The sequence below is a fragment of the Hemicordylus capensis genome, chromosome 2, assembly GCF_027244095.1.
Source record: "Hemicordylus capensis ecotype Gifberg chromosome 2, rHemCap1.1.pri, whole genome shotgun sequence".
NCBI lineage: Eukaryota > Metazoa > Chordata > Lepidosauria > Squamata > Cordylidae > Hemicordylus > Hemicordylus capensis.
The window spans coordinates 274,073,098-274,097,816 of NC_069658.1; the positions used below are offsets into that span (position 1 = coordinate 274,073,098).

The window sequence follows — 24,719 nt, forward strand, 5'->3', positions numbered from 1 at the left end:
GTGCAAATGAGCAGCCTGGCCCAGGCTTGGCTGCCCGTATGAATAGCCTCAATGTGTTGTAAATAATAACTGTGACTAATCAGTGAAGTTAAAAAGGATTGAATAACCGCGGCTAAGTATCTTCTAGGTCAGGGCTGCTCAACTTCAGCCCTCAAGGACTTATTCACACATGCCTTCATGCCGTGGGATATCTGAAGAGTGAATCTGCTTCATAGCAGATGTGCAAGATGTTTAATTCGGGGGATTAAATGGACAGTTCACACGGGGTTGGCTCCTCTCCACAATCCCTGGCAGATCTTTTTCCTGTGTGTTCCCATTGTCTTACTCCAGGTTTTTCCTCCAACCAATCACAAATCACATCAGAGAGGAGGAGAGCTTTTATTGTTGTTAGTTTGACAGCTAAGAACAGAAGAACCGCATGATGAGTTGCCAAGCAGGCAGATCAAACAGCAGAATGTTAACCCGAGCCTGCCGAATCTCACCCAAATCTTTGCTGATTTTTATAATGAACTTGACTTTCCGAGTGAATAGCTTCATCACCTCATGTTCCGCCCCCCCCCCCCCACACCCCAGACCATCTAAGAGGCAGGGAAGTTTCAGGTAAATCAACTCAGACAAAAAGGTCTCAGGTTACATCAAACTGTAGCTTCCATCCTGCATATCTAAAGCCTATGTCAAGACCCACATTTTGCGCTTGCATTTTACTCAGGAATTTCTCCCTCCCCCTCCCCTTCTGGACTCCCTCCACAGAATTTCACCAATCTGCTAGAACCCTCCCCCCACAAGTGCTTGCAATTGCAAATACTCAGAGCAGATCATACCAAACATAGCTGTCAAACTCCCTTTCATTGAGTTTTGAAAAACACTGTGACCACTCCACGCATTAAGGGAGAAGCGGCGGGACATAACAGAAGCCCCGGGTTTCCCTCCACAAAAGCCTCTGAAACGAGAGGATTTTTTAAAAATCAGACATTCTTCGGGCTAAGCCAGAATGAGCAGCCTTGATTTGGGAGGGAAACAGAGTCATGTCTATACTGATCCCTGATAGCCTACAGGGACTTTGGGGTAAATGCAGTTAATATGTGGACTGGCACACTCCATTCTGGAGGAGATTCAAAGTAAAATCCATGTATGTAAAGCCTTCTGCAGATGCTGGCCTACAACTCCCATGATTCCTGGCTATGGGCTGGGGATTATGGGAGATGTAGTCCAAAAACACCTGGAGGGCCAGAGTTGAGCAAGATTGTTCTAGGTAGAGATTTAAGAACTCTAAGAAAATGCAAGCCTGGCCATGCAAGATCAACACTGGATCAAGCTTGTTAAATGTTTAAAGTATTCATCAGTCATTAGAAGCAACCTATGGTGGGTTTACATTCAAAAACATGCTTTAACGATGTGAATATAAGAGCCACATTATAACTTAAATGGTAGTCATGCAAGGGGAGGGCTCAAGATCTTAAACACTTTGACAATGTCATGGTCCTGATTTAGAACCTCCCCCCAGTCAGAGTTAACCTGGACACCAAACCTAAAGAAAGCAAATCCAAGGAATCAGGGGAACCCACTCTGTCCTGGATCCCTGTCCCCGATGACCGCCCACCAGAACTGGCAGTACTAGGGCAGCCAGAGCTGGCCACTTCTGGCAGAGGAGTCCTGGTGCTCTGAGGACCTGGCACCCCTAGGTATGGTTGTATTCTCTTTCCTCAAGTGCCCTCTGTCACTCTCAAGTCTCCAGGACCAGAGGCGATGCTAGGCCCAGACCAATCTCTGGCTCTTAAGGTGGAGCACATGAGTGTTTGCCTGGAGCTCTCTCTCCTGATGGGTTTCTTCAGGAAGGGGGGGGATCTGCTCATTTCCTTGGGCAGAAGGCTGCTTTAAGAGTCCAGGAAGGCTCAAGGCTCAAACTAGTCATGTATACCTTCAGGTTTGCCTGCATATTCGCTGGTTCAACAGCTCCCCAACAGAAAAACTTCAACTGGAGCCAAGCAGTGTTCTCTCTTATTTTTTTAAATCTGTGTGCGGAATGAGTTTTGTTCTAGGCGGCAGTATCAAGGCAGTCTGTGCACACATCATCATCATCATCAACATTATTACATTTTATATCCTGCTCTTCCTCCAAGGAGCCAGAGCGATTTGCTACATACTTCTCCTCACAACAACCCTGTGAAGTAGGTTAGGCTGAGAGAGAAGTGACTGGCCCAGAGTCACCCAGCAAGTATCATGGCTGAATGGGATTTGAACTTGGGTCTCCCTGGTCCTAGTCCAGCACTCTAACCACTATACCACGCTGGCACATGCATTCAGAGTGGGATCTTCCTGATTAAACCTGAGCGGGATCTAAAATTAACTGAGAGGACATCAAAAAACGTGTGAGCACATGCACATGCACACGCCTTAGAGGGAACACTGGAGCTAAGAATCAAAGCGCCCCCCACCACACCAGGGTCCCAATCTTGATTCCCTGCCCCCCCATCACTATTTCTTACAAAAAACAAAATGTCAGCCCAAATGTAATATGTAGTTGGCCCTAGCTTTTTCTTAATATAACAACTGCCTTGGGAGGTGGTGGAATAATCTAATTTAGAGATGTTTATTCTCTCTATAGTCATTATCCCACAATCTCCCAAGGCAGCTTGTTATATTGCAGAATGACTCCTTCTCAAATCTACCTCGTGATTTAAATCAGTTTCAGTATACATCAGTTTGTTTGCTTGATCTGAAGTAAGTTGATATTTGCCCTACATGAACTGTATTCACCTAACAGCCCTGCGGATCCAATCGTTACTTCTGAGAAGAAGAAAATAGTTAGAGTGATATTATATTTATTTAACTTCTTTGATTTGTATGCTCAAATTCATGTTGTGCTTACATTTGACTTGCAAGTTTAAATAGTATGATGTTTTTCAGATCTGCTATTTTCCCCCAGCTCTTAATATCTAGTTTGTTTTAGTAACCTGTATTATTTTTTTTGAGCCACTTAATTTAAACAACTAATGCTTACTATCTAATCATCCTGGGTTTCACAGGTATAGAGAGCATTACTAAATTCATGTTCATTGCACTAACATACTTTGTGTCAGGATGAGGCAACCATATGTTTCTTTGCTCAAGACCAAATTCTAAAATGCTTTCAGGTTTTATACATTATGAAAATTGTTCCAGAAATTTGTAGGGGCTGCTGGAGAGCCTTAAGAAGGTACAATTTGCATGCCCAATTAAAGTGACATTTTGCTGGTTAGTTGTTTCAGGGTTTTTTTAAAAAAATTATGAAGATCTTTAGCAACCACTGAAGTAAGCAATGCTGTACATACAGAGGCATTTTCTTCCACTGAGACCCTTAAAACATAGATTAGGCCAGGCTAGCTGTGATCACAAAATTAAATGATTTTTAAGTTACAAGCAAAGCACTCCTCACATGAAACACATATGTCCAACATGAGAATCTTAGCTTTCATTTAAAAACAAATCACATCACCCCAATTTTTGACAGCAAATCAGTTATCTATTCTAATAGATAAGCAGCATTAATTGTACATTCTGGCTCTGGAGTCTCAGAAAATGTTCACAGTAACTTTTTCAAACAAGGTGCCTTTTCCTTATTTATTATGGAATATCTGTCATACAATGCAATCTTAGGAATACTATAATTAAAATTCAGATTGCCTGCATATGGGTGACTTGATCTTAAAAGAAATCTGAACAAAGTTGGTCTGAATTTTAAAAGTAAGTGGAATCATAAACAAGTTTGTGATGCATGCGAATATCTGCCACAACAGAAAACCATCAGCTTGTGGTGCCAAAACCAAATAGATCTGACCCCAAGAATTCATCTTCGCATAAAAATCAACCCATGTTTTCAATCCAACCACTTCTAGCTAAATACTGAACATTTCCCTGTTGTCTGAAACAATTTGTTTCAGTACAAAGTGGACCAACTCTGGGTCAGACTCAACATTTTTCTATAGCAACTGAACTGAGTCACTTGTTTGCGTAATTGTGGTGTGTTTTTATCAGAAGAAAGAAGTAGTTTCAGACATTACAGAACAGCTCCTTATTTTGGCACCAGGTCAGGCAGGATGAAACGAAGCCAGAAATTTAACCAATTCCACAATGGAGTAAGCCAAATCCTATCAAGTGTTCAGAGAGCAGAATAAACCGTGTAAACCATACAAATATTTATTTGGTCTAATAATTCAAATATTGCACATTGCATCACAGATTGCATTATATCCACATCAACAGAAGCAGGAACAGTTTATATGACACTATTGTACCTCTATCAGGTTAAGTACAGTGTCATAATCACAAAACAGGACACTATACTTAGAAAAGAATTATATAGTTGAGGATACTAAATAACTGAAATTCTCTCTCCAGGACTTTCTTCCCAAAAATCTCCCAGAGATGGATCTATGTAATCCAGAATACAGTGTGCCACACAGAGAGCATATGAGTTGTTGTTGTTGTTATTAATTTGATTTCTATACCGCCCTTCCTAAAATGGCTCAGGGTGGTTTACATAGAGAAATAACAAATAAATAAGATAAATAAGATGGAACCCTGTCCCCAAAGGGCTCACAATCTAAAAAGAAACATTAGATAGACACCAGCAACAGTCACTGGAAGTACTGTGCTGGGGGTGGATAGGGCCAGTTACTCTCCCCCTGCTAAATAAAGAGAATCGCCACGGTAAAAGGTGCCTCTTTGCCAAGTTAGCAGGGAGAATATACAAAGCTATACAAAGGTGAAGAAGTGTAGGGCAATAATTCAATTCTGACTTAGGGGGTATGCTTTCCCATCAAATCTGGTCATCAAGGATGTACAAAACCCTGAGTCTTCCTTAAGGAAATGCTCTTGCAGTCAATTCAGTGCTACAATATGTCCTTTCTCATGCAGAGTGAAAGGTGGAATTGATCTCATAAGAAATTGGTAGTCAGCGGGTATAGGCTAGGAAGTTTTAACTTAGGTCTAAAGGAATGGGATGAATCAAGTCCTTTCTACTACCCACAGAAAACTCTACCCAGACACTTTCTAATCCTAAAACCTTTTGAAAACCTCACTAAAACCTTTTAAATAATTCCAAACAATAATGAGGGTTATTTTTTTTAATTCCAAAATGAAGGTTAGGTTCACTGTGCACCTGCACACAATAACAAAGTTCCTTGAAATTTTTAAATTAGCCCATATACTTATAGAAATCTACCAGTACAAACTAGCACACTGTTCCAACATACACTATAACCACCATCTAATGCATACAGAAATCCTGAAGCCCTGGGAAATTAATGGATTTAAGAATGCTTGACTCTGTGGTGGATTGCGGCCTACCTGTTCACACCATATGACTAATCCTATGCTACTTATCATGAAAATATGCGAGCGCATCTGTTCCAATACTAATACAGTACATGGCCATTTTGCTAATTGCTTGTGAGTTTGAGAAAAACAAACATATCTGTTATTGCTTTTTTGTCTGGCTGGATGTTACTGATTTTACTCATTTTTGTCAGGAATCTATTATATTAATTCTCCTGGGTGTGCCTTGGAATGTGCGTCCCAGAGCCCAGCTGATTGGCTGGGCGGTGGATGCCGCTGATTGGCTGAGGCGCACCCAGGAGGATTGGTTGCCGCTGTGGCGGCCCGGCCATGGAGGCCAGAGGTGGTGGGCCTGGCCGCGGAGGCAAGGCCGCGGAGGGGGGAAAGAAAGTGTGTGTGTGTGTGGGGGGGCAGAATTGGCAGTGGGGAGGAGAGGTGGCTGGGCCCGGAAGCAGAGACTGGGGCAGAAGCGGGGGAGAGGTAACCGCCAGCCCCAAAGAGCACACAGATGCTCTGTGCAGGGTCGGCTAGTGGACAATATACATGCTCTAATTATATGGTTGCAATCTCCCTCAGTACCAGATGCTGGCTGACATCCTGGCCATGCAGCACTAGCCCCTGAGCTGGTCTCCATACTTTCCAGAGTGCAGGAACTCTTGTGCAAGAATGCACTTTTTTTTGGAGCTTGCCCACACTTTGGAATCACTCCGAGTGGGAAGATATTACTGAGGGTCAAGAGATATATTTCTTGAACAGAGCACAGGCAAGCTCTGAAAGGCTCAGAGCACAGGGTCTAGAGCACAGGCAAGCTCAGAAAAATGTTTGAGCTCTTGTACACAAGAGCACCTGTGCTTTGGAAAATGTGGAGACCAGCATGGGGGGTAAACACTACATGGGTGTTGATGTTAGGCGTGCTCATGCTTCATTAGTCAGGATATCAGCCATTGAGGCTGTTCACACGAGCAGCCACATCTGGGCTGCCTCACCGGGTAGCCCAGGAATTTTCTACGGGCTGTGCAAGCACACCCTTCTACGCAGGCCCCTGGCTGTGTGTTTGCTCAGGCTGCAAGCAGCCCAAGCAAACACAAAGCTGGGTGCCTAGAGCACCCTTCTTGCAGGGGAACCACCCCAATGCACCATGCTCATTGCATGGTGCATTGTGGGATGTTGGAAGCTGCAGCCTGCTCTCCTCCCACTCCCCGGCCCCTCCTGGAGCCACCACATGCCACTTGTGCGAGAATGCGGTGCTGGCAAGCCTGAGAGCAGATGGAATCACATGTGCTTGGGAGGGGGGAGAGGCAGGACAGCTCCTGAGGCAGCTCATGTGCATGACCTTACTATATCTTTTTTTTAAAGGGAATATCTTTAGTACTACTTTATCTGTGAAGAGAAAATACTGTTTATAATTGTGTACTGTGAAACTGCATGCATATGCACTTCTTTACTACAGAATCCTATTCATATTAGGATGGGCAGACTGGGCAGAAAAGTACAGGTTTTTTAATTTACATTCAGCTCAAAGACTAGACATTGATTTCACCAGACTTGCTGAATTCCTATAATGCAACATGTTATTAAATCACTGCATGTGGAAACAGCACTTGGTGGTGCTGGTGTTTGCTTGCATAGAACCTGCTGTGACCATAACTGCTTTATTATAACCTCTCCCTCTCTTTCAGGGTCTGTTGGTGACCAGATGTTTATGGAGTCAGGACAGCTAAAGCCTATTGTACTGAATCAGTTCAATCATTACTGTGGCCAAGCCCACCTTACAATATTTACTGCTCTCCCTCCTTCCCTTGGTATCTGTAGGAGTAACAAACCTCCTACTTATGTGAAAATTTCCAATAGATCTTTTGACACTTAGCCCAGCTGGATAAAATGAGATGTACTGCATACTCTTCTGCATTTTGTGAACTAGCATCATGGGCTGAAGATCTCTGTAAAAGACATTCAGAAAGGACTAACAAAGTACTAGTTCCCAAGCTGTGCGCAATGTCCACCTTGCTAGAAAATGAATATGAAAAGTTAAAAACTGAACCAGCACTCCCTTTATAGGTTTCAGCTGAAGTAAAGTTAAATGCTCTTGGCAGTTATGCCTTCCTTGCTTGAGGACTCATTCCGTAACACTTTGCAAAGCAGAAGAAAAAATGGCTTCATTACACAGCAAACAACTGAACACAGTAGCAGGTAAGACTACAGGCCTAGGAGTTCTCTCAAAGAAGGAAAGACAAAATTGCTTAGCTCCCATGGGTTTTAGTACAGGAAACCCAAGCAGCAAGGAAAATAAAGAGAGACCAAGAGCAATGTGGAAAGAATGTGTTGTCAATGCTTGTGGACACTAGTGCTATTGTATTACGATAAAACTACCTAGGGAACAAAGGAGTAACATTTCACTTGAAAATATAGCGATAGAATACAGTTCTACTCTGTCCCCACTGCTGGACCATGAGGGAGGAGAAAATAATCAGACTGACCCTTTCCAGGCTTGATGGTCCAACATCTGCTCCATATCTACTCCACTCTGACATATTTAGTCTACCATCATTGATGCAGCTATTCTTCTGCCCAACAACTGTAGCTGCAAACCCTCCCTAGGATTGTTTCAATTGTTTATGGTATTGAAACAGGCAATTATGACCCAGAAAGAAATTAAACATAAAATGGCACATTACAGGTCTCTCTCAATACAAATATCCATAGCTACTCACTAAACTTGATGGTGAAGGCAAACCACAAAGACTGAGGGTCCCTAATATAAAGTGTCATTTAAAAGAAGCAGGCTCAATCCACAGGGTCGATGGCTGGCATCTTCAGTTAAAGGATCTCAGGTTGCAAGCTTCAGTATACACTGAAACCTTGGAAAGCTACTGACACAGTAGACAACTGTGGACTTGATGGACCAACAATTTGACTCGTTAGAAGGCAGTTTCATATGTTCAAGGATAAAATAAATAAATTTGAGTCTCTTGGTGGATAGAATTGTGACTATGAGCACAGCCCATTATCTCTGAATACTAGATGTGGTGGTGGGGGGTTTGAAATAGGGAAGCTGAGTATCGTCATCATACCCTACATCACTGACAACTAGGAAGCCCCTGCTGGGTGTATATAATGCTATAGTAGATGAATCTAGACCACTGATATGACTCAGAGTAGTTGTCCATCTCACAAGAGTCTCAGTTGTCCCTCAGGTCTCTCCCCAATTTTGCAGCACCCTAAATGGCTTGAGAGTGAATCTACATACATATGTGACATCTTCTACAATGCTTAAAACAACACAAGTGAAGGATTAATTTGTAGCAATATTCATAGAGATAAAATGCCACTAAATAGCAGCCTTGTATCTGATCACCACTGCAATATATCTCTATAATGTTAATAAAAATACTTTTTGGGATGACTAGGTAAACCTGATTGGAATGATGAGGGTTTGCGCCACATATCCAAAGAAATGTAGTAGGCTAAATAAAGTTAGATTCATGTGGATCTACCGCAAGCTGTTTGGAAAGAATTTCCATAAAAGGAAACACACTGGTTGCCCTAGCTGGGTAATGGAATCATAATAATTGCTAAGTCTGGAATTCTGTATTAAGAAAATGAAGTTCTGTGACCAGAAAATCAAAGTTCAACAATAGGAATAACTAGTATAAAGTTGCATGTTTACTTCTTTGGGTTGTTCAGATTTGTTTTCAGATTTCTCCCTTACCCACAGATAGAGTATTTTTGTTAAACATTTTGCTATATTTTATAAACCATGGACCAGGAAAAAAGGGCTGAAATTCATGAATCCTTAGAGGTGCAATGGATGCATAAAAGCAGAAGGGCAAGGACTGTGAGAGCGGAAAGGATCAGAGAACTTATTAGATAAAGTAACATTCATATTTCTCCTTCACACAGATAAGGTATCATTCATATTCCTCCTTCACCATATAAAGAGCCCCTGGTGGCGCAGTGGCAAAACTGCCGCCCTGTAACCAGAAGGTTACAAGTTCGATCCTAACCAAGGGCTCAAGGTTGACTCAGCCTTCCATCCTTCCGAGGTCGGTAAAATGAGTACCCAGAAATGTTGGGGGCAATATGCTAAATCATTGTAAACCGCTTAGAGAGCTCCGGCTATAGAGCGGTATATAAATGTAAGTGCTATTGCTATATATATCCCTTCTTTTTATGGATAACAACTTGTAAAATTCCCTTACACACACACACACACACTCCATTCCTGTTCCCCCTGTACCTGGGCATAGTAATGCCTGAATAGGCCTTGTGAAAGGATTGGTTGTCTTAGAGGCAAAAGTGAAATGTGAATGACTCAAGAAACCCAGCAGAAAGATGCAACAGAAATCACTCTAGATTTCTTGTATGTGTAGAATAGAGGTAACAATCCTGTGATAATAACCACTGAAACTTGGGCATGTAAGCAATCCCAGAAGTATATTCAAGAAGCAAGGAGGCAAGTAAAATAAAACCAAATACAATTTGTTTTTTCCAATTGTTATGAATCTTAAGACTCAGATTCCAAACATACTGGGACTGATACATGAATTGGATTCATAACTGCTGTCAAAAAATTGAAGCCATATTTCTTTCTATGTGTGGTGCACGCCACAATCCTATAATGAGGCATGCATGCATCTCAGAAGGGGACATTTCCGTAATCATCGTCATCATCATTATTACTGTACCGTTGGTATAGTAAAAGATGGAATATCATGATAATATCAGTGGTAAGATCATACCAATATGATGTGGAATGGATGGATGCCCCTGATACCAGCCTCAGGCAATGCTGTGGTAAATAACTATATTATTTACTTGTCACATGTGGGCTCCCTGTGTGTGCTAATTTTGTAGGATAGAACCTGATCACGCAGAAGCATCAGATACGCAGTAGTGGTCAATGTGTAAACTGGCTCTAATTTCCACTGATTAAACTGGACTATCAAATAAATAGGCTTAGAACTTCAGCCTTACAATACGATTCTAAGGGGCCATTCACATGACCAGGCGAACAGTGCGGTGGGTGGGGCAAGGCTGGTTCAACTCACCTTATCCCCAGTTGAGTGCTTGACTGTTGCTGGGAGCATGGATCACACTCCCAGACAATCTGCACTGCATGTCCTGGCCTCTGGATAGCCCACAACGCACATGTGACATGCTTGTTGCATTGGGGGATTCCCTCAGTAGAGAGGTACTCTAGGCACCCGTCCCTGTGTCTGCTGGGGCTGAATGTAATCTCAGCAAACATCCGGAGACTGGGTTAAGGGCTCACTTGAGTCCTTAACTCTGGCTAAGAACCAGAAGCTGGGCTAGGTGATACTGCCCCACCAAGATTGGGCTCAATCCCAATGGTTCTCAAATGCCGTCTAACCCAGGTTGGGTTTCCCTAGCCTGGGTTAGGGTGTGCATGAGAACAGCCTCTAAATATGTTTATTTGCCAGTTAGGTTCCACAGCATTAAAATAAATTTGCTTTGTGATTAAGTGTGTTTAGGATTGCAGCCTCAGCCTACCTCAATCTACCAATGGCTTCTCAAGTTTCACATCTGAGAGAACAATTTCCAAGTGAAATATTACTTAGTAAGTCCATCAACTGCAGTTTGGTCCCTGCCAGGTTCCTGTGTATATATATCAATTTTATATAGATATAGATATAGATATAGATATAGATATAGATATAGATATAGATGCAATGTATATCAATTACTTGCCACTTAGATATGCCAATTAGTTGTGGCCCTCCGGCTCACAACAAATTTCTGAAGTGATATATAGCTAAATAAGTCACCTATCCATTTATAGATTAAGCTTTACTAGTGATACATTATCTTAATTTACACAAATAACATCATGCAGGGATGTTGCAAGATAAGCTGCTATGAGATTGCAACTCTAGGCTACAAAGATTACAAAGCCCTACACAGCAATCAAGGATCTGTGCCTGTATTCATACTCCATGGGAGGGATACCAGAGAAGCCCAAAAAGGTACTTATCACAACCCAATAAAATAAAACCTTACTCTATTAACCCCCAAGGTATCAGTCTATGTGGGGAGGTACACACAAGTAACTGCATTATATATTTACTGGCAAATTTGAGCAAGTGTTAGGTCTATACTCTGTGGCTGACATCCTATCTAAGAAGCATGCACATAAATAGCACTGCCAAGCACATTGAGGGACCACCCCACAGTTCCATGAGTTCTCTTATACACATGTTTTTGTGCAATGGAGCCAGCAAGAACTTTCCCCAGAGCCTCTCTTGTGCTCCCAAAGCCTTCTGTTGCAGCAGAAACATGTCATTGAGGCAGCGATGTTAGAAAATGGTATTTTTGTGCCTGCTTCAGTAGGATGTCAGCCAGTGTAAATATACACAGAATCAAGATGGAGATTGTGGGGAGCCTGCCCATCCCTCAAAGAGCCCTATCATTTTGTCAGCTTGGCTGCACTGCCATGATGGTTATATATGTGTCCTCACTGGCTGCCAACATCATACATGTATTTGTATGTTTATTTTGTTTATATCAGCTCCATAGTGGCAGACCTGAAGGGGCGCTTAAACATTTTCTGTTCTGAAAACCTTGCTCTCTCCGTGTATGACATATACAACATGACTGTATAACATCAAAGTCAAGAAAGAAATCATTCTACAAAATTTATTGATGATTACATTCTACTTTAATTCTTTTCTCTGTCCAGCATTCAGTCATTGTAAATGTAATGCAATGCAATGTTTATATAAAATTAAATAACAATAGTTGAAAAATAAATATACTTCATTAACATAAATACATAAAATCAATTCTGCTGAAAAGTTTCAGCCAATACTATACTCTTGTTTCAAAAGTGTCCCCAAACATCAAAACCACACTCCATCTGGTACAGATGAAGCATAAACATTTACAGCAGAAAGTCAGTGATAAATGTCAGAACTAGAAAAAGTGTGGCAACATGAAACTAAGAGACATTTTTCCCTCTGCTATCTATAGTAGTAGTACATGGTATCAAAACGAGGTAGACAAACATTACTGGTTGCACTTTTTAAGAAAAAGTGCAAGTAATTTTGGTTTACTATTTTGGTTTTTTGTCCTATTCACACCATACATATTTAAACATTATCTCACCATTTAAACTTTGAAGGTGAATTAAATTAAAGGTCAGCTTTGTGTGAAATGTAGATATTTGTCTTGACTTAATGCGGAATGCTGATAACAATAAGCAAATAAATGGCTCAGCCCTACGGACTCAACTGTAGGGGGAATTTTTTTTTCAAATGGAGGAAGGACTATTGGAATTTAGTGAAGACTCTCAATACCTTGGTCACAAAACTCTCCACTGAAGAGCCAAAGACCATTAGTGTAAAAACAGAAGCACAGCCATCAAAAGAGCGATGCCAGAAACTGACCAGGGTGAAGCTCTACTACTCTTAGGGGATAGTAATAGGAGAGTCTCTCGTTTTGAGCAGTGTATCCAAACTCCACTTCAGCTCTGCTACCAGATACATTTCACCCTCAGTCCTTGAATACTGGGTAGACAGAAGAAGAAGGAATTTGTGCACAGAGGCAGATTAATATTTTTGCCGCCTGTAGGCAAAAAAGATTTGCTGCCCCAGCTTGAGGGCTTAAGGGAAAGTTAAATCTTGTTTTTAAATGTTTTTTTCAACTGCTGCTGTGCAGAAGGGATGGTACCAGAAATTGAGGGGGGGGGAGGGCGGCCGGTGGAGGGCGGGCACTCAAGGTGAAGGCTGTCTGAGGTGTGGGAGGAGGTGGCGGCAAGAACTCCTTCCGTGAGCACACCTTCTGCCCAAATGACAGGTCGGGGCATTCTGGCCTATTTCAGGGCTCTCTGCACATGTGCGCAGAGGCCCGAAATGGGCCAAAAACAGCTCGGCCTGTCATTTGGATGGTAGGTGGGCCCATGGAAGGAGCTTTTGCAGCCGTCTCTGCCACCATCATGGATGGTACTGGAGACGGCGGCAAGATGTGTGTGCAGAGAGCCCCCAAATGGGCCAAAAAAGGCCCGGCGACCTGTCATTTGGGCGGCAGGCAGGCTCAGGGAAGGAGCTCTTACCACTGTCCCCACGCCCGCCTCAGTCTTCCTCACCTTGAGTGCTTACACCCTGCCAGCCGCCCCCTGTCTCTGGTACCATCCCAGCCACACAGCGGCAGCTGAAAAAAGAAAAAAAGAAAAAGAAAAAAGATTTAACTTGCCCCTGACCCCTGAATTTGCCATTTCCCATAATCTGCCACAGTTTGCAAGTGGCTTTCTTGTACATGTGTTAATCCATCCCTGCTTGTGCAGACTGTAGTTGTTTTGGGGGAAGGACAGAAAGACACCCCTGTGCAACTTGTACTTCTGCATCACAGAGCACTACTCACTTTAAGATCCAGTAAGCTTACATTTAAGCATATGAAGCCCAGTTCTGCACACTGACCAACATCCTGACTAATGCTGTGCTTGTGCAACAAGACTGTATAGCTGTGCTAAATCACCGGAATTTTCAGCATTACGCGTTTGTGCTCCCTGCACAAGAGTTCCCTGCAAAACATATGAGCTGTGTCACCTTGTTGCACAAGTGCAGACATGTTTGCACTAGCGCACTAGTCTGGAATGCAAGCTTTAGATTTAGTGCAACTATTTCGCGTAATAGCCTTGTGCAAGTGTAGCATTAGTCAGGATGTCAGCCACTGTATTAGTCCCCGCCCCGCCCTGCTGAATTACTGCAATTACATCTTTAATTGGAGGATAGGGCGTGTGTGTGAGTTTTAAAGCTGTATACCTAGTTAGCTACTTTTGCACTAAAATACTAGGATTCTAGTTCCGCTGAAGAAAAAATGTAGAATGTAGATTTGAGTTTATCCTTTACATTAAAAATACTCTGAGTTCATTTGGACAATACTTTGTCTGCTGGCTCGACTGCATGCAATGAAATGTGTGGATGTTACAAGAGGCACATGCATTAGGGATGTGCGAACTGATTCAGGTACAAATGATTTGTGCTCAGATCTACCTGTTCTGGGCAATTTGTGGACAAAGCAAATTACCCCGTGCTAGCTGGCCAGATTCGGGTCTAAAACAAATCGCCCAGATTTCGGACCTCAAAAAATTGTAGATTCAGATCTCCATTTTGTGGCAATCTCTCTTGCTGTCACCATTTTGTGTCAGGAAATAAATTTGAAAATCCCACCCTCCCAAGCTTCAGATTGGTGACTTATAGTGTGCAATGACTGGCAGGTGATTCCTCCCCCTCCCCCAGTTCCAGATTGGCTTGTTTCCATTCAACTCTTCTTACGTGGTCCAAATACCAGTTTAAATAAATATTTAAGAACATTAAAACAGCCCTGCTGGATCAGGCCCAAGGCCCATCCAGTCCAGTAACCTGTTTCACACAGTGACTCACCACATGCCTCTGAGAAGCCCACCAGGAAGAAGTGAAGGCATGCCCTCTCTCCTGCTGTTGCTCCCTTGCAACTGGTATTTAGAGGCATCTTGCCTCTGAGGCTGGAGGTGGCCTATAGCCACCAGACTAATAGCCACTGATATACCTATTCTCCATGCATTTGTCTAAGCCCCTTTTAAAGCCATCCTAGCTAATGGCCATCACCACCATTTTGTAGCACGTATATAGGAGCAGTCTGCATGAACCATCTCCCTTTAATACTGGAAGAGATAATATGCACATGTGCTCACAGTGCATATGTCCTTATCACATGCTCTAGGGCTAGAAGACAAAGTTTAATCTAAGCCAACCCTCTGTGGTGTTATGAGTTTTTTCTTTCTTTTGGGATGGCTTCCCTGATTATTTTTAAACATCTGGAATGGGAATGTTACTACCAATACCTTGAATTATTGCCTGGTTAAGAAACACTTGATTGAACCCTGTAAGGGAAAAGTTCTATTGTAGTCAGGAGTAACTCTGGGGGTGCCTTTCAATAGGCTGCAATGGATGGTTATGATAAGGAGGCCCAGCAGAGACTGTTTCTGATGAACTGCAAGAATGCATATACAACACTTCATCAGAACAGTCTTTCCATTCCATACCCTTTGTTTCCTGGAAATGTTCAAAGCAAACATAATGCAACATTAGCAGCAACTACACAGGTTGGGTGGGGGGAACCCTGTGTATGCAGATGCCCAGTTATACTAAGCATCTGCATTTAGCACCAGCTTGCTTCTCAACAGAGAAAGGGATAAATTAGCACCTCAGATTTAAATGTTTTATAGCACTGTCCCATATAATGATAAAGCACCGTATAAATATTACTTAAGCAGTTGTATGGCTATTATGTAATTTGCTGAGGTATGAATATTAAAATCATTACAAAACATCCCACAGAAACAACAGTGAGGGAAGTATTATTCCAGCAATATTCTGAAAACCACCCATGTTTGTAAAGTTCATATACTGGTTGAATAGACCCCTCTTTATAAAGTGCTTTAGAGTCAAATTAAGACTTTAAACAAAATTTTAACTACATTATAATGAAATAAAAGTTATTTGGTTATTGATTTGTGTGAGAAAATTAAATGGACACAGCAATGTTTTCTATCAGGCCACTACGATTCCATATTCACATGACTGGGGAAAAATCCATTTATTTGCAAGGGCCAAGTCATTTAATGAGGGTGTGCACATGCTCATTTTAACCAGAAGCAAGGAAAGAAAAGTTTCCTTCATCAGTCTTGTAAGAGAAGGGGGCAAGCTGCCTGCCTGTCCTTCCCAGAAATGGACTTGTTTGTGGTCGGGCAGGAGAGAGGTAGTTCCTCTCCATTCCTTCATCCTACTGCCCTGCTTATTAGGAAAAGGTAGGCAGATTGTTTTTGATGCATCTCATTTCAAAAGATCTGTGGGTGAGAAGTGGGGGGAATCTCAGTCTTTCTGGAGCCTTAGGCCTGTCTCCCTCTCCCCTTACTTGTGGGAAAGTGTAATGTTTCTTGACATATGCATTCAGCCACCTTCAAGGAAAATTCTGAGGAAACCATGTTTAACAAGGAACTGACTTCCCTTACAACACTGCAGCAAGAAACAGTGGCTACACAAAGATTGGATACTAGTTACTGGTGGTGGGAATGAACGCACCCTATGATTCTGACATTAGAAAGGAAAAAAGGCTAGTGGGAAGTCCATGCTAATCAAGAGATCTTGCCATTCAAAACAGAAACTTCCTACAGAATTGACTCTTCCAGACAACCATAAAATGAGGGACCAGCAAAGCTTTCATGCAAGTTCCAAACACCATATTACTCACAGTCCACAAACTTACGTAGACTTCCACACTCCTCAGCATGGAGATACACCAAGCAGGAAACTCATTCAATTTTTGCAGTGCCACCTCATGCCCAGTTCTTCCATTCTGAGAAGAGTCTGTCCCTTTCCCCAGTTGTCACAAAAGTAGCGGATGGATTCTTTTCGAATGCAAGAGACTGTGCAGGTGGCACTGAGAAAACTGCTTGAGGTCCCCACTCGACATGTGGACAGAGGATAAGATCACACTGGGCCTATGCAAACGTGTGGACTAAGTATGCAGTATTTGGGGCTTATGTGGAGGCTTTGTTGTCTGGAAGAGACCAATGACTGGATATTTCCCATTTGACAGTTTCTTTCTCCTGGTGATGCAAAACAATTCTAAATCAGAATTAAATCTAACGTTACCAATCATGGTCCATTACCCTACAGAGAAAAACTCTAGAGCAGGGATTTTCAACGTTGGGTCCCCAAATGTTATTGGACTTCAATTCCCATAATCCCCAGCCCCAGTAGCCTTCAGTTGGGGATTATGGGAGTTGAAGTACAATAACATCTGGGGACCCAAGGTTGAGAATCCCTGCTCTAGAGGTGCTCGTATCACTCTGTGGTCACTATGCAGCACGCTGCAAGTGCAAAAAGGTTGCCATGCACATGGTACACCTTTGTTACCATAAAAGTTGTTTGGTTATGAGGACATTATAAGCTGATGTAAAGGAAAGGAAGTCATCAAAGATTGGGCTAACATGCAGTTATTCAGAATCAAGGAGGCCAAGGCCCCCAGGTATATGAACAAGGGCCAATAGTTTACAATACATAGGTGTTTAAAGATGTTGTCCATCATTTACAAGTGATGCCTCTGCTGCATCTTACATCTAGGTACACACAGCAATCATATTTGCCGGGGAAACTATGCAGCTGGACTCAGGCATGCCTGAACTTCCATAGAAGGTGTTCACTGGATCTCTCATGCAATTGCGGCAATAAAGACCTATACAAAAATGCTCCAGATCTATCTGCTTTGTTACCCATCAATGGCCTTGTGTCTAGAAAGGATTTTGCTTACTTTGATAATTTGTCTGTTAATAATAGCTAATGTTGGCATTTTCATCTTCTCCCTAGAGGTTAGAAAGCTCCCCTCCCCCACCACCGCAGGACATTTATGATAACCTGTTAAGCTGTCCTATCAAACAACAGTACTTTTAAATCAAACCCAGTTAGACGCCTACTATAATAAGCTGTTAATAAGTCACTCATAAAGGCATCCTCATTTTGGCTTTTACCACTATTCTATACATCCAAGTACATGTTGTGCAATATGTTACTATTCCAACATCAGGAAACCAAATTTGTAGTTGCCCATATTCATTATGTGTCTGCTGATGTAGCCCCTAGCAGTATCATTTATGTCACTCCTATTTATTTTAAAAAATCTGGATGTTTTCCCAGATCATATATAAAGATTAGTTTGTTCCTCATACAGAAATAAATACAGAGACGCAGCTATATAGATGATGGCATCTTAGCACTGGAATTCTCACACAGCACTTTTGCAGAGAGTTTGCATCAGGTGCTAAAATAGGAAAATAAACTATCCTTCCTGAATAGAAGGAAAAAAGGCTTTGGAAATAGAATATATATATATATATATATATATATATATATATATATATATATATATATGATTTTCATTTGCTTACTCTTCCTTCATTATGGAGACTGTAAAATATGCAGCACTTGCAATGGGCTAATAATAAAAAGTACAAACTTTGTTATCAAGCAGAAAGTGCCTTTTAAAAATAAATGGATTTCCTAGCTGAAGCCCTTCCTGAAGGTCTATTTTATTCAGAATGCATCATTAAAAAAATTAAGTGCAGTTTTCTTTTTTCTTTTTTAAACACAACACCAAAACAAATGCCACACATACCAAATTTTAGCACCTTGACTTTAAGTACACCCATTCCATTCCTATGCAATATTTGCAAAACGTTCAGCAAAAAATAGAAGTATGTTATGGTCGTACCGAACTCCAAGGGCCAGTATTCCATGCAGCATCTCGAGGGCAGTCCTGCATATTGCACTGCTCACGGTCTGGTGGCTTGTCAAGGATTTCACAGCTCAGATCAGTAAATCTCTCTCCATTGGGATGCTGGCACACAACCAGCCTTGTTCTGGTTCCTCCACCACATGGTTTCGTACACTGGGAAAAGGCAGTGAGCGCAGATCACATTAGCAATGATTGGGCTCATTTATACTTTTTGATTGCTACTTTATTCTTCTGTTATATGGCTCAACCAATTTGGACTCTTCAAATTCAAGAGATTCTTATTCTTATTTTGTATAACAAGATATAATGTATTAATACACTTTATGATAAAATGTATTAAAATGTAAAGCAACAACGCAGACAGTTGGATTTGTGTTCCTAAATGAATTCCAGAGTATCTGAATATGATTAAGGGTGATATCTATGTGCTCCTGCCATTTTGTGTCTCGTAGGTTTTTCTTTTGGTCTTTAAGGTATGTGAACTCCCTCACCTGTAAAACCTAGGTATGAATTAAATTGGCTCTCAGAATAAAACAGATGAAAAACTGATGACATTTGAAAAAGTAAATGGAAAATAGTCCCCAGGGTAGAGCTGGAGTGGGGAGAAGAGAATCAAAAGACATTTTGGATGTGTGTGATCTCTATGGCTGCTCCTCCATCTTGGAAAATCATTATCATGGAAACATATAAAAGGATGCTGCAAAAATTAAATTCTATCCACCTTCTTCTAGCTTTAGAGTCTTTCTAGCAGCACTGGATAGAAAAGTGTTATCCTTTAAAGGTTGTGGCCAGTATGGGCAGGATGGGGGTAAATGAGCCCCAGGTGCAGCTCATTCTCTTTCTCGTCTCCCTGCCCCAGATGCCTTGCTGCATCTTGCTTCACCTGACAGTGCTGAGCACACTGGTTTTTCCCCAGTTGGGAAACCAGGTGAATAAGCAGGCTGTGTGCCAAGGGTTAACGTGGTGGTGGGTGAAACAAGCTGCAGTGAGGTGGCCGGGGAAAGGAGAATTTCACAACTCAAATCTGATATTGTTGACCTCCTCGTAAAAATATGTAACTTATTCCTACAATCAAACTCTGTACCAAAGGACTGGAAAGTAGCCACTGTAACACCAGTTTTCCAAAAGGGATCCAGGGAGGATCTGGGAAATTACAGGCCAGTTAAGCTTAACATCTGTGCTGGGCAAACTGATGGAAAGCATCTTCAAAGATAAAATTGTAAAGCACATAGAAGAACAGGCTATGCTGAAGGAGAACCAGCATGGCTTCTGCAAAAGGTACATCTTGCCTCACCAAAAATTTGGAGTTATTTGAGAGTGTCAACAGGTGTGTGGATAAAGATGATCCAGTTGACATAGTATACTTGGACTTTCAAAGAGATTTTGACAAAGTTCATCATCAAAGACTCTTGAGAAAACGTAGCATTCATGGGTTAAGGAAAGGGTTCATGTGTGGATTGGTAACTGGTTGAAGGGTAGGTATAGATGGTCAGTTCTCTAAATGGAGGCAAGAAAGAAGTGGGGTCCCCCAGGGATCTGTACTGGGACCATTGCTTCTTAATTCATTCATAAATGATTCAGAAGTTGTAGTAAGCAGTGAGTGGCCAAATTTGCAGATGATACCAAACTACTTAGGGTAGTGAAATCCAAAACAGATTTTGAGGAGTTCAAAAACAATCTGTCCAAACTGGGAGAGTGGATAACAAAATGGCAGATGCCGTTCAGTGTAAACAAGGTTAAAGTAATGTTTATTGGGGCAAAAAACCCCAACTTCACATATATGCTGATGGGGTCTGAGCTGTCAGTGACTGACCAGGAGAGAGATCTTGGGGTCGTGGTGGAAAGCTCGTTGTAAGTGTTGACTCAAAGTGTGGCAGCGGTGAAAAAGGCCAATTCCATGCTTGGAATCATTAGGAAAGGGATTGAAAATAAAACTTCTAATATCATAGTGCCCTTATACAAATCTATGGTGCAGCTAAATCTAGGGTACTGTGTACAGTTCAGAACACTGTACCTCAAAAAGTACATTATAAAACTGGAGAAGGTGCAGAAGAGGAGAACTGAGATTATTGCGGCCTAGAGCACCTTCCTTATGAGGCAAGACTACAGCATCTGGGGCTTTTTAGTTTAGAAAAAAGATGACTGAGGGGAGGTGACAGAGGTGCATAAAATTGTGCACGGTGTGGTGAGAGTGGGCAGAGAGCATTTTCTCTCTCTCTCTTGCATAATACTAGAACCAGGTTTATCCCATGAAACTGATTGCCAAGAAATTTAGGGCCAACAAAAGTAAGCACTTTTTCACACAACATATAATTAACCTATGGAATTCTCAGCCACAACATATGATGACAGCCACCAGCCTAGATGGCTTTAAGGAGGGCTTATATTAAATTCATGAAGAGTGTCTTTCTATGGCTACTAGTCTGAGGGCGATAGGCCACCTCCAGCCTCAGAGGCAAGATGCCTCTTAATACCAGTTGCAGGGGAGCAACAGCAGGAGAGAAGGCATGCCCTCACCTCTTGCCTGTAGGCTTCTCAGAGGCATGTGGTGGGCCACTGTGTGAAACAGGATGTTGGACTAGATAGGCCTTGGGACTGATCCAGCAGGGCTTTTCTTATGTTCCCATGAGAGCAGGAATGAATCATAAGTCACACCTGCAGCTTGTTTGCTGGCCTCCCCCATCACTGCTGTCATTTGCAGTGATTAAGGGTTACTAAGGGAGATAATAAAGAAATCTGGATAACTGACTGTCCGATCAAATAGGTTCACCTGTAGTGATTTTACTGGGATTAATTGCTGATTGCACTTCGTAGCTGGTATCCAGACTGAGTTACGTAATATTACTCAAGAGTTATTTTAAAGGACTACTAAATTTCAATAGAACTACCCCCAGTAAATATGGTCACGTTGTCAGCCACTGCCCAAAAGCTCCTCAGGTGTAGGGTTGGTCTTGCAAAAGCAAGCATGAATGGTCCCCTTTGCTAAACAGGGTTCACCCTGGTTTACATTTGGATCAGTGACTACATGTGAGCAATGCCTGCTATAAGTATTTCCTCTAGGAGATGAAATCCTAGCTCAGTGGTAGAGCATCTGCTTGCATGCAGAAGGTTCAATCTCTGGCATCGCCAATTAGGGCTGGGAAAGACTCCTGCCCTGAAACCTTGGAGAGCTGCTGCCAGTCAGTGTAAACAAAACTAAGCCTGATGGATCAACAGCCTGACTCAGTATAAGGCATTTCCTTTGTTCCTCTCATACACCCATGCAACGCTCAACGATTTCAGTATTCACTACAACATATCTTCTTGTACTGTTGTGTACTGTAATTTTATTATTAATTTAAACTATGCAGGTCACCCTGGGACCTCTTTGTGAAAGTGCAGGATGCAAATCTTTTAAATAAATAATTTTGTGTGTGCAGCAGTGAAACAATGTGTGTAAGAATCCTCTACAGCTGGTTGACAGATGCTGCTTAAAGAGGACAGAATGAATTTACCAAAAATATGAGCAACACTTTTCTGGAAACCAAACAATTGTAACTATTGTAAATCAGTATCTAAGGCCTTCGTCTTTAGTGACATTAGCAATTTTTCAAACAAATCCTATTCTTAATTGCTAGTTATGAAAACAGAAGAGATACATAAATCTGCTGACTTGTGCTATTTGGCTTCTTTTGATTTTTTTTTTAATGAACAGATGAAAGGCAATTGAAATATAGTTAAGGATTAAACGTCTTCCATTTTAGTTTCGTAATTAATGAGGACTCATTTGTTAAAATAAAAAGCCTTGCGAGTGTATTAAGATTTTAAATATGAAAGGAATAATACTTTGCTCACCTCACCCCAGCTGCCATGGGCCCACTGAGGGCAGGGCCCAGATTCACATGATCTTTGCTCATCAGGTTTTGTTCTTGCATCACAATTATTGGCAGTATATCCATTTTCATCCTGGCACACCACAACCCGCCGCTGGAATCCCCCAGCACATGTACTGGAACACTGGAAAACAGGTTGATCCAAGGTCTAGGTGAGCCCACTTGTCAAACCAGCAGTTATTACTGGTTGTTTAAATTGTGATTTATATACCACTTTTCAAAAACAAAACAAAACAAAACAAAAATGCTCAACTGATAATATAAAACTGCTCAAAGAATAATATAGGCAACTGGTGCCAAGTGTTCCCTCTTCTGACCTTGTTACTCATAACCTCCATTTTCTCCCATACTTCTGCCTTGACTACTTATTGGACTATAAGCCCTACTATCTTACTTATATTGGACTGTCGACTTATTACTGCCTTATAGTACCATCCTATCCCCGCAGTGTTCCCAATGAGGCTTCTTCCTAATTAAGCATGTCTAGGATTACAACTTGAAAGCAACAGTGATTTAGCGAGTGGAGAGGACTTGACATTGGTTTGGGGATGGCATGCACTCCAAGTGCCCCACTGAGCAGGGTCTAGGGATGTGCGGACCGGTCCAGCGGTCCGGTCCAGGGTCGAACTGAACCACCCATCCCCGGTTCCATCAGACCGGAACCGGACTGCTGGGTCTGGCCCGTGAATTTTTTGGGGTTTAAAAAAAAATTAAATTAGATAATAAGTACCTTTAGCCCCTTGTGGGGTGGGTGGGGTCCAAGCGGGTTCCCTCTCCCCCCGCCGGCCTTCCTGATTACCGCTGCGGGCCGCCGCAGCCAGGTAACTTGAGAATTTTTGGCCCTTTGGGGCCTCTGTAAGAACGCGCGGCCGCCATTTTGGCAGCTGCCACGCATGCACCAATGCCCTCTGTGAGGCCGTGGCACACCCCTAGCAGGGACAGGGCCTGTTTTCTGGCCCTTAATCGTGGATCCCTTGCCACGAGGGGGGAAAGATCCACAAGTAACTAATAATTGCTTTCATTAATATTTTAAATAATTAATTTTAATGTTATGTTCTGAAAATTGAACTCAGCCCCCAAACTGTTGTCATTTGTGATTGCTTAGCAAAGCACCAAGAGGAAGCTGTTCACTCTCATTACAAAGTGGTGCAGAGCCTTATTGTTGCAGTTAGTCACGAACAACCATGGAGATTGAAGTGCAGTAACAAGTAAATAGGATTTATTAGGTTAAGCACATTTGAGATAGGAAAGACCTATCCTAACTATTAGCTACATAATGAAGGGGGGGGGGAGAGATGCTCCCATCTGCTCTCCAAGGAGAAAAGGAAGTAGAACTGACTCGCTACAGGAAATACCTGAGAAGTCAAGGCAGGGGTCATAGAGTAGAGGCAAAGGAGGGACAGGTAAGGGGACCCTCACTAACTGCCTCTACTTCCAATGCCCCTAGTGATCATTAGGATAGTTGGTGTGAAAGGTCTATGCACTGGAACTCCACCTCCAACACAAACACCATATCATCATTGCTCCGGTCCACTGGAGCACTTGAGTTGTGCGCCCTGGCACTAGAGGGAGTGGCTTTGTCCCTTCCACAGCTTCCTATATTTTAATTATTTCCTAACTCTCTGATTGTAGTGGATATGGAACTGCAGTCTTCATGACCCTTCCTGGTATGCTCAATCCTTGAAAACAATGAATCCCCTAAGGAGATGAAATTGTGAAAAACAAGCAAGTATATGCATATATACTTACTTAATTAGCAAAGTTTATTCTGCCAGTAGAATGTATGTTTCACTGGCATGGAATCTTGGGAATGGGAGAGGGTAAAAGTAGATGAGGATATAGCTTTAGGGTTGTGGTCCCCCCCCCCCCGTTTTGTTTTTGGCCCCAATCCAAAAGACCCCTATTTTGTTCTTTGTTCAAAATCAGCCAATCCGAAACACCCCAATTTTGTTCTTTGTTTGAAACTGCAAAATCTGAATCTGAAACGTTTTGGATTTTTAAAAAATGGCCCTGGAGCAAAACTAATGGTAGTCCCCAATGTGTGGAAGCTACCACCCAAATTTCAGACAAATTGAGCAAAGCAATGATTTTTGGTGAATTTCTGAAGTTTAAGATTTTTCCCATAGCGAATAATGGAGGTTTCAGCAAAAATATAGCTTCACGTTGTGGGGGGGGGAGGCGTGGCCCAGAGCAGAGTAGGGTGGGTGGTAGTACCCAGTGGGGGAAGGAAGCTGCCAGAAT

At 42.1% G+C, this 24,719-nt stretch overlaps 1 protein-coding gene and 1 long non-coding RNA gene across 4 annotated transcripts in view; one reads left to right on the plus strand and one right to left on the minus strand.

Annotated features, from left to right (window-relative positions):
* The window catches only part of LOC128345595 (uncharacterized), a 44,998-nt gene extending 37,364 nt beyond the window's left edge, over positions 1 to 7,634 (plus strand). Inside the window, exon 5 of the long non-coding RNA XR_008316533.1 lies at positions 6,996 to 7,634. This is a non-coding gene — a long non-coding RNA (uncharacterized LOC128345595). The remainder of the gene's footprint in view (positions 1 to 6,995) is intronic.
* Positions 1 to 24,719, minus strand: part of ADAMTS9 (ADAM metallopeptidase with thrombospondin type 1 motif 9) — a 232,188-nt gene that overhangs the window by 67,059 nt on the left and 140,410 nt on the right. For all 3 annotated transcript variants that reach the window (XM_053297778.1, XM_053297777.1, XM_053297776.1), the window contains 2 exons: positions 22,441 to 22,602; positions 18,583 to 18,759 (listed from right to left, as the gene is read on the minus strand). In XM_053297778.1, the coding sequence (XP_053153753.1) occupies positions 18,583 to 18,759; positions 22,441 to 22,602 (339 nt within the window). The remainder of the gene's footprint in view (positions 1 to 18,582; positions 18,760 to 22,440; positions 22,603 to 24,719) is intronic.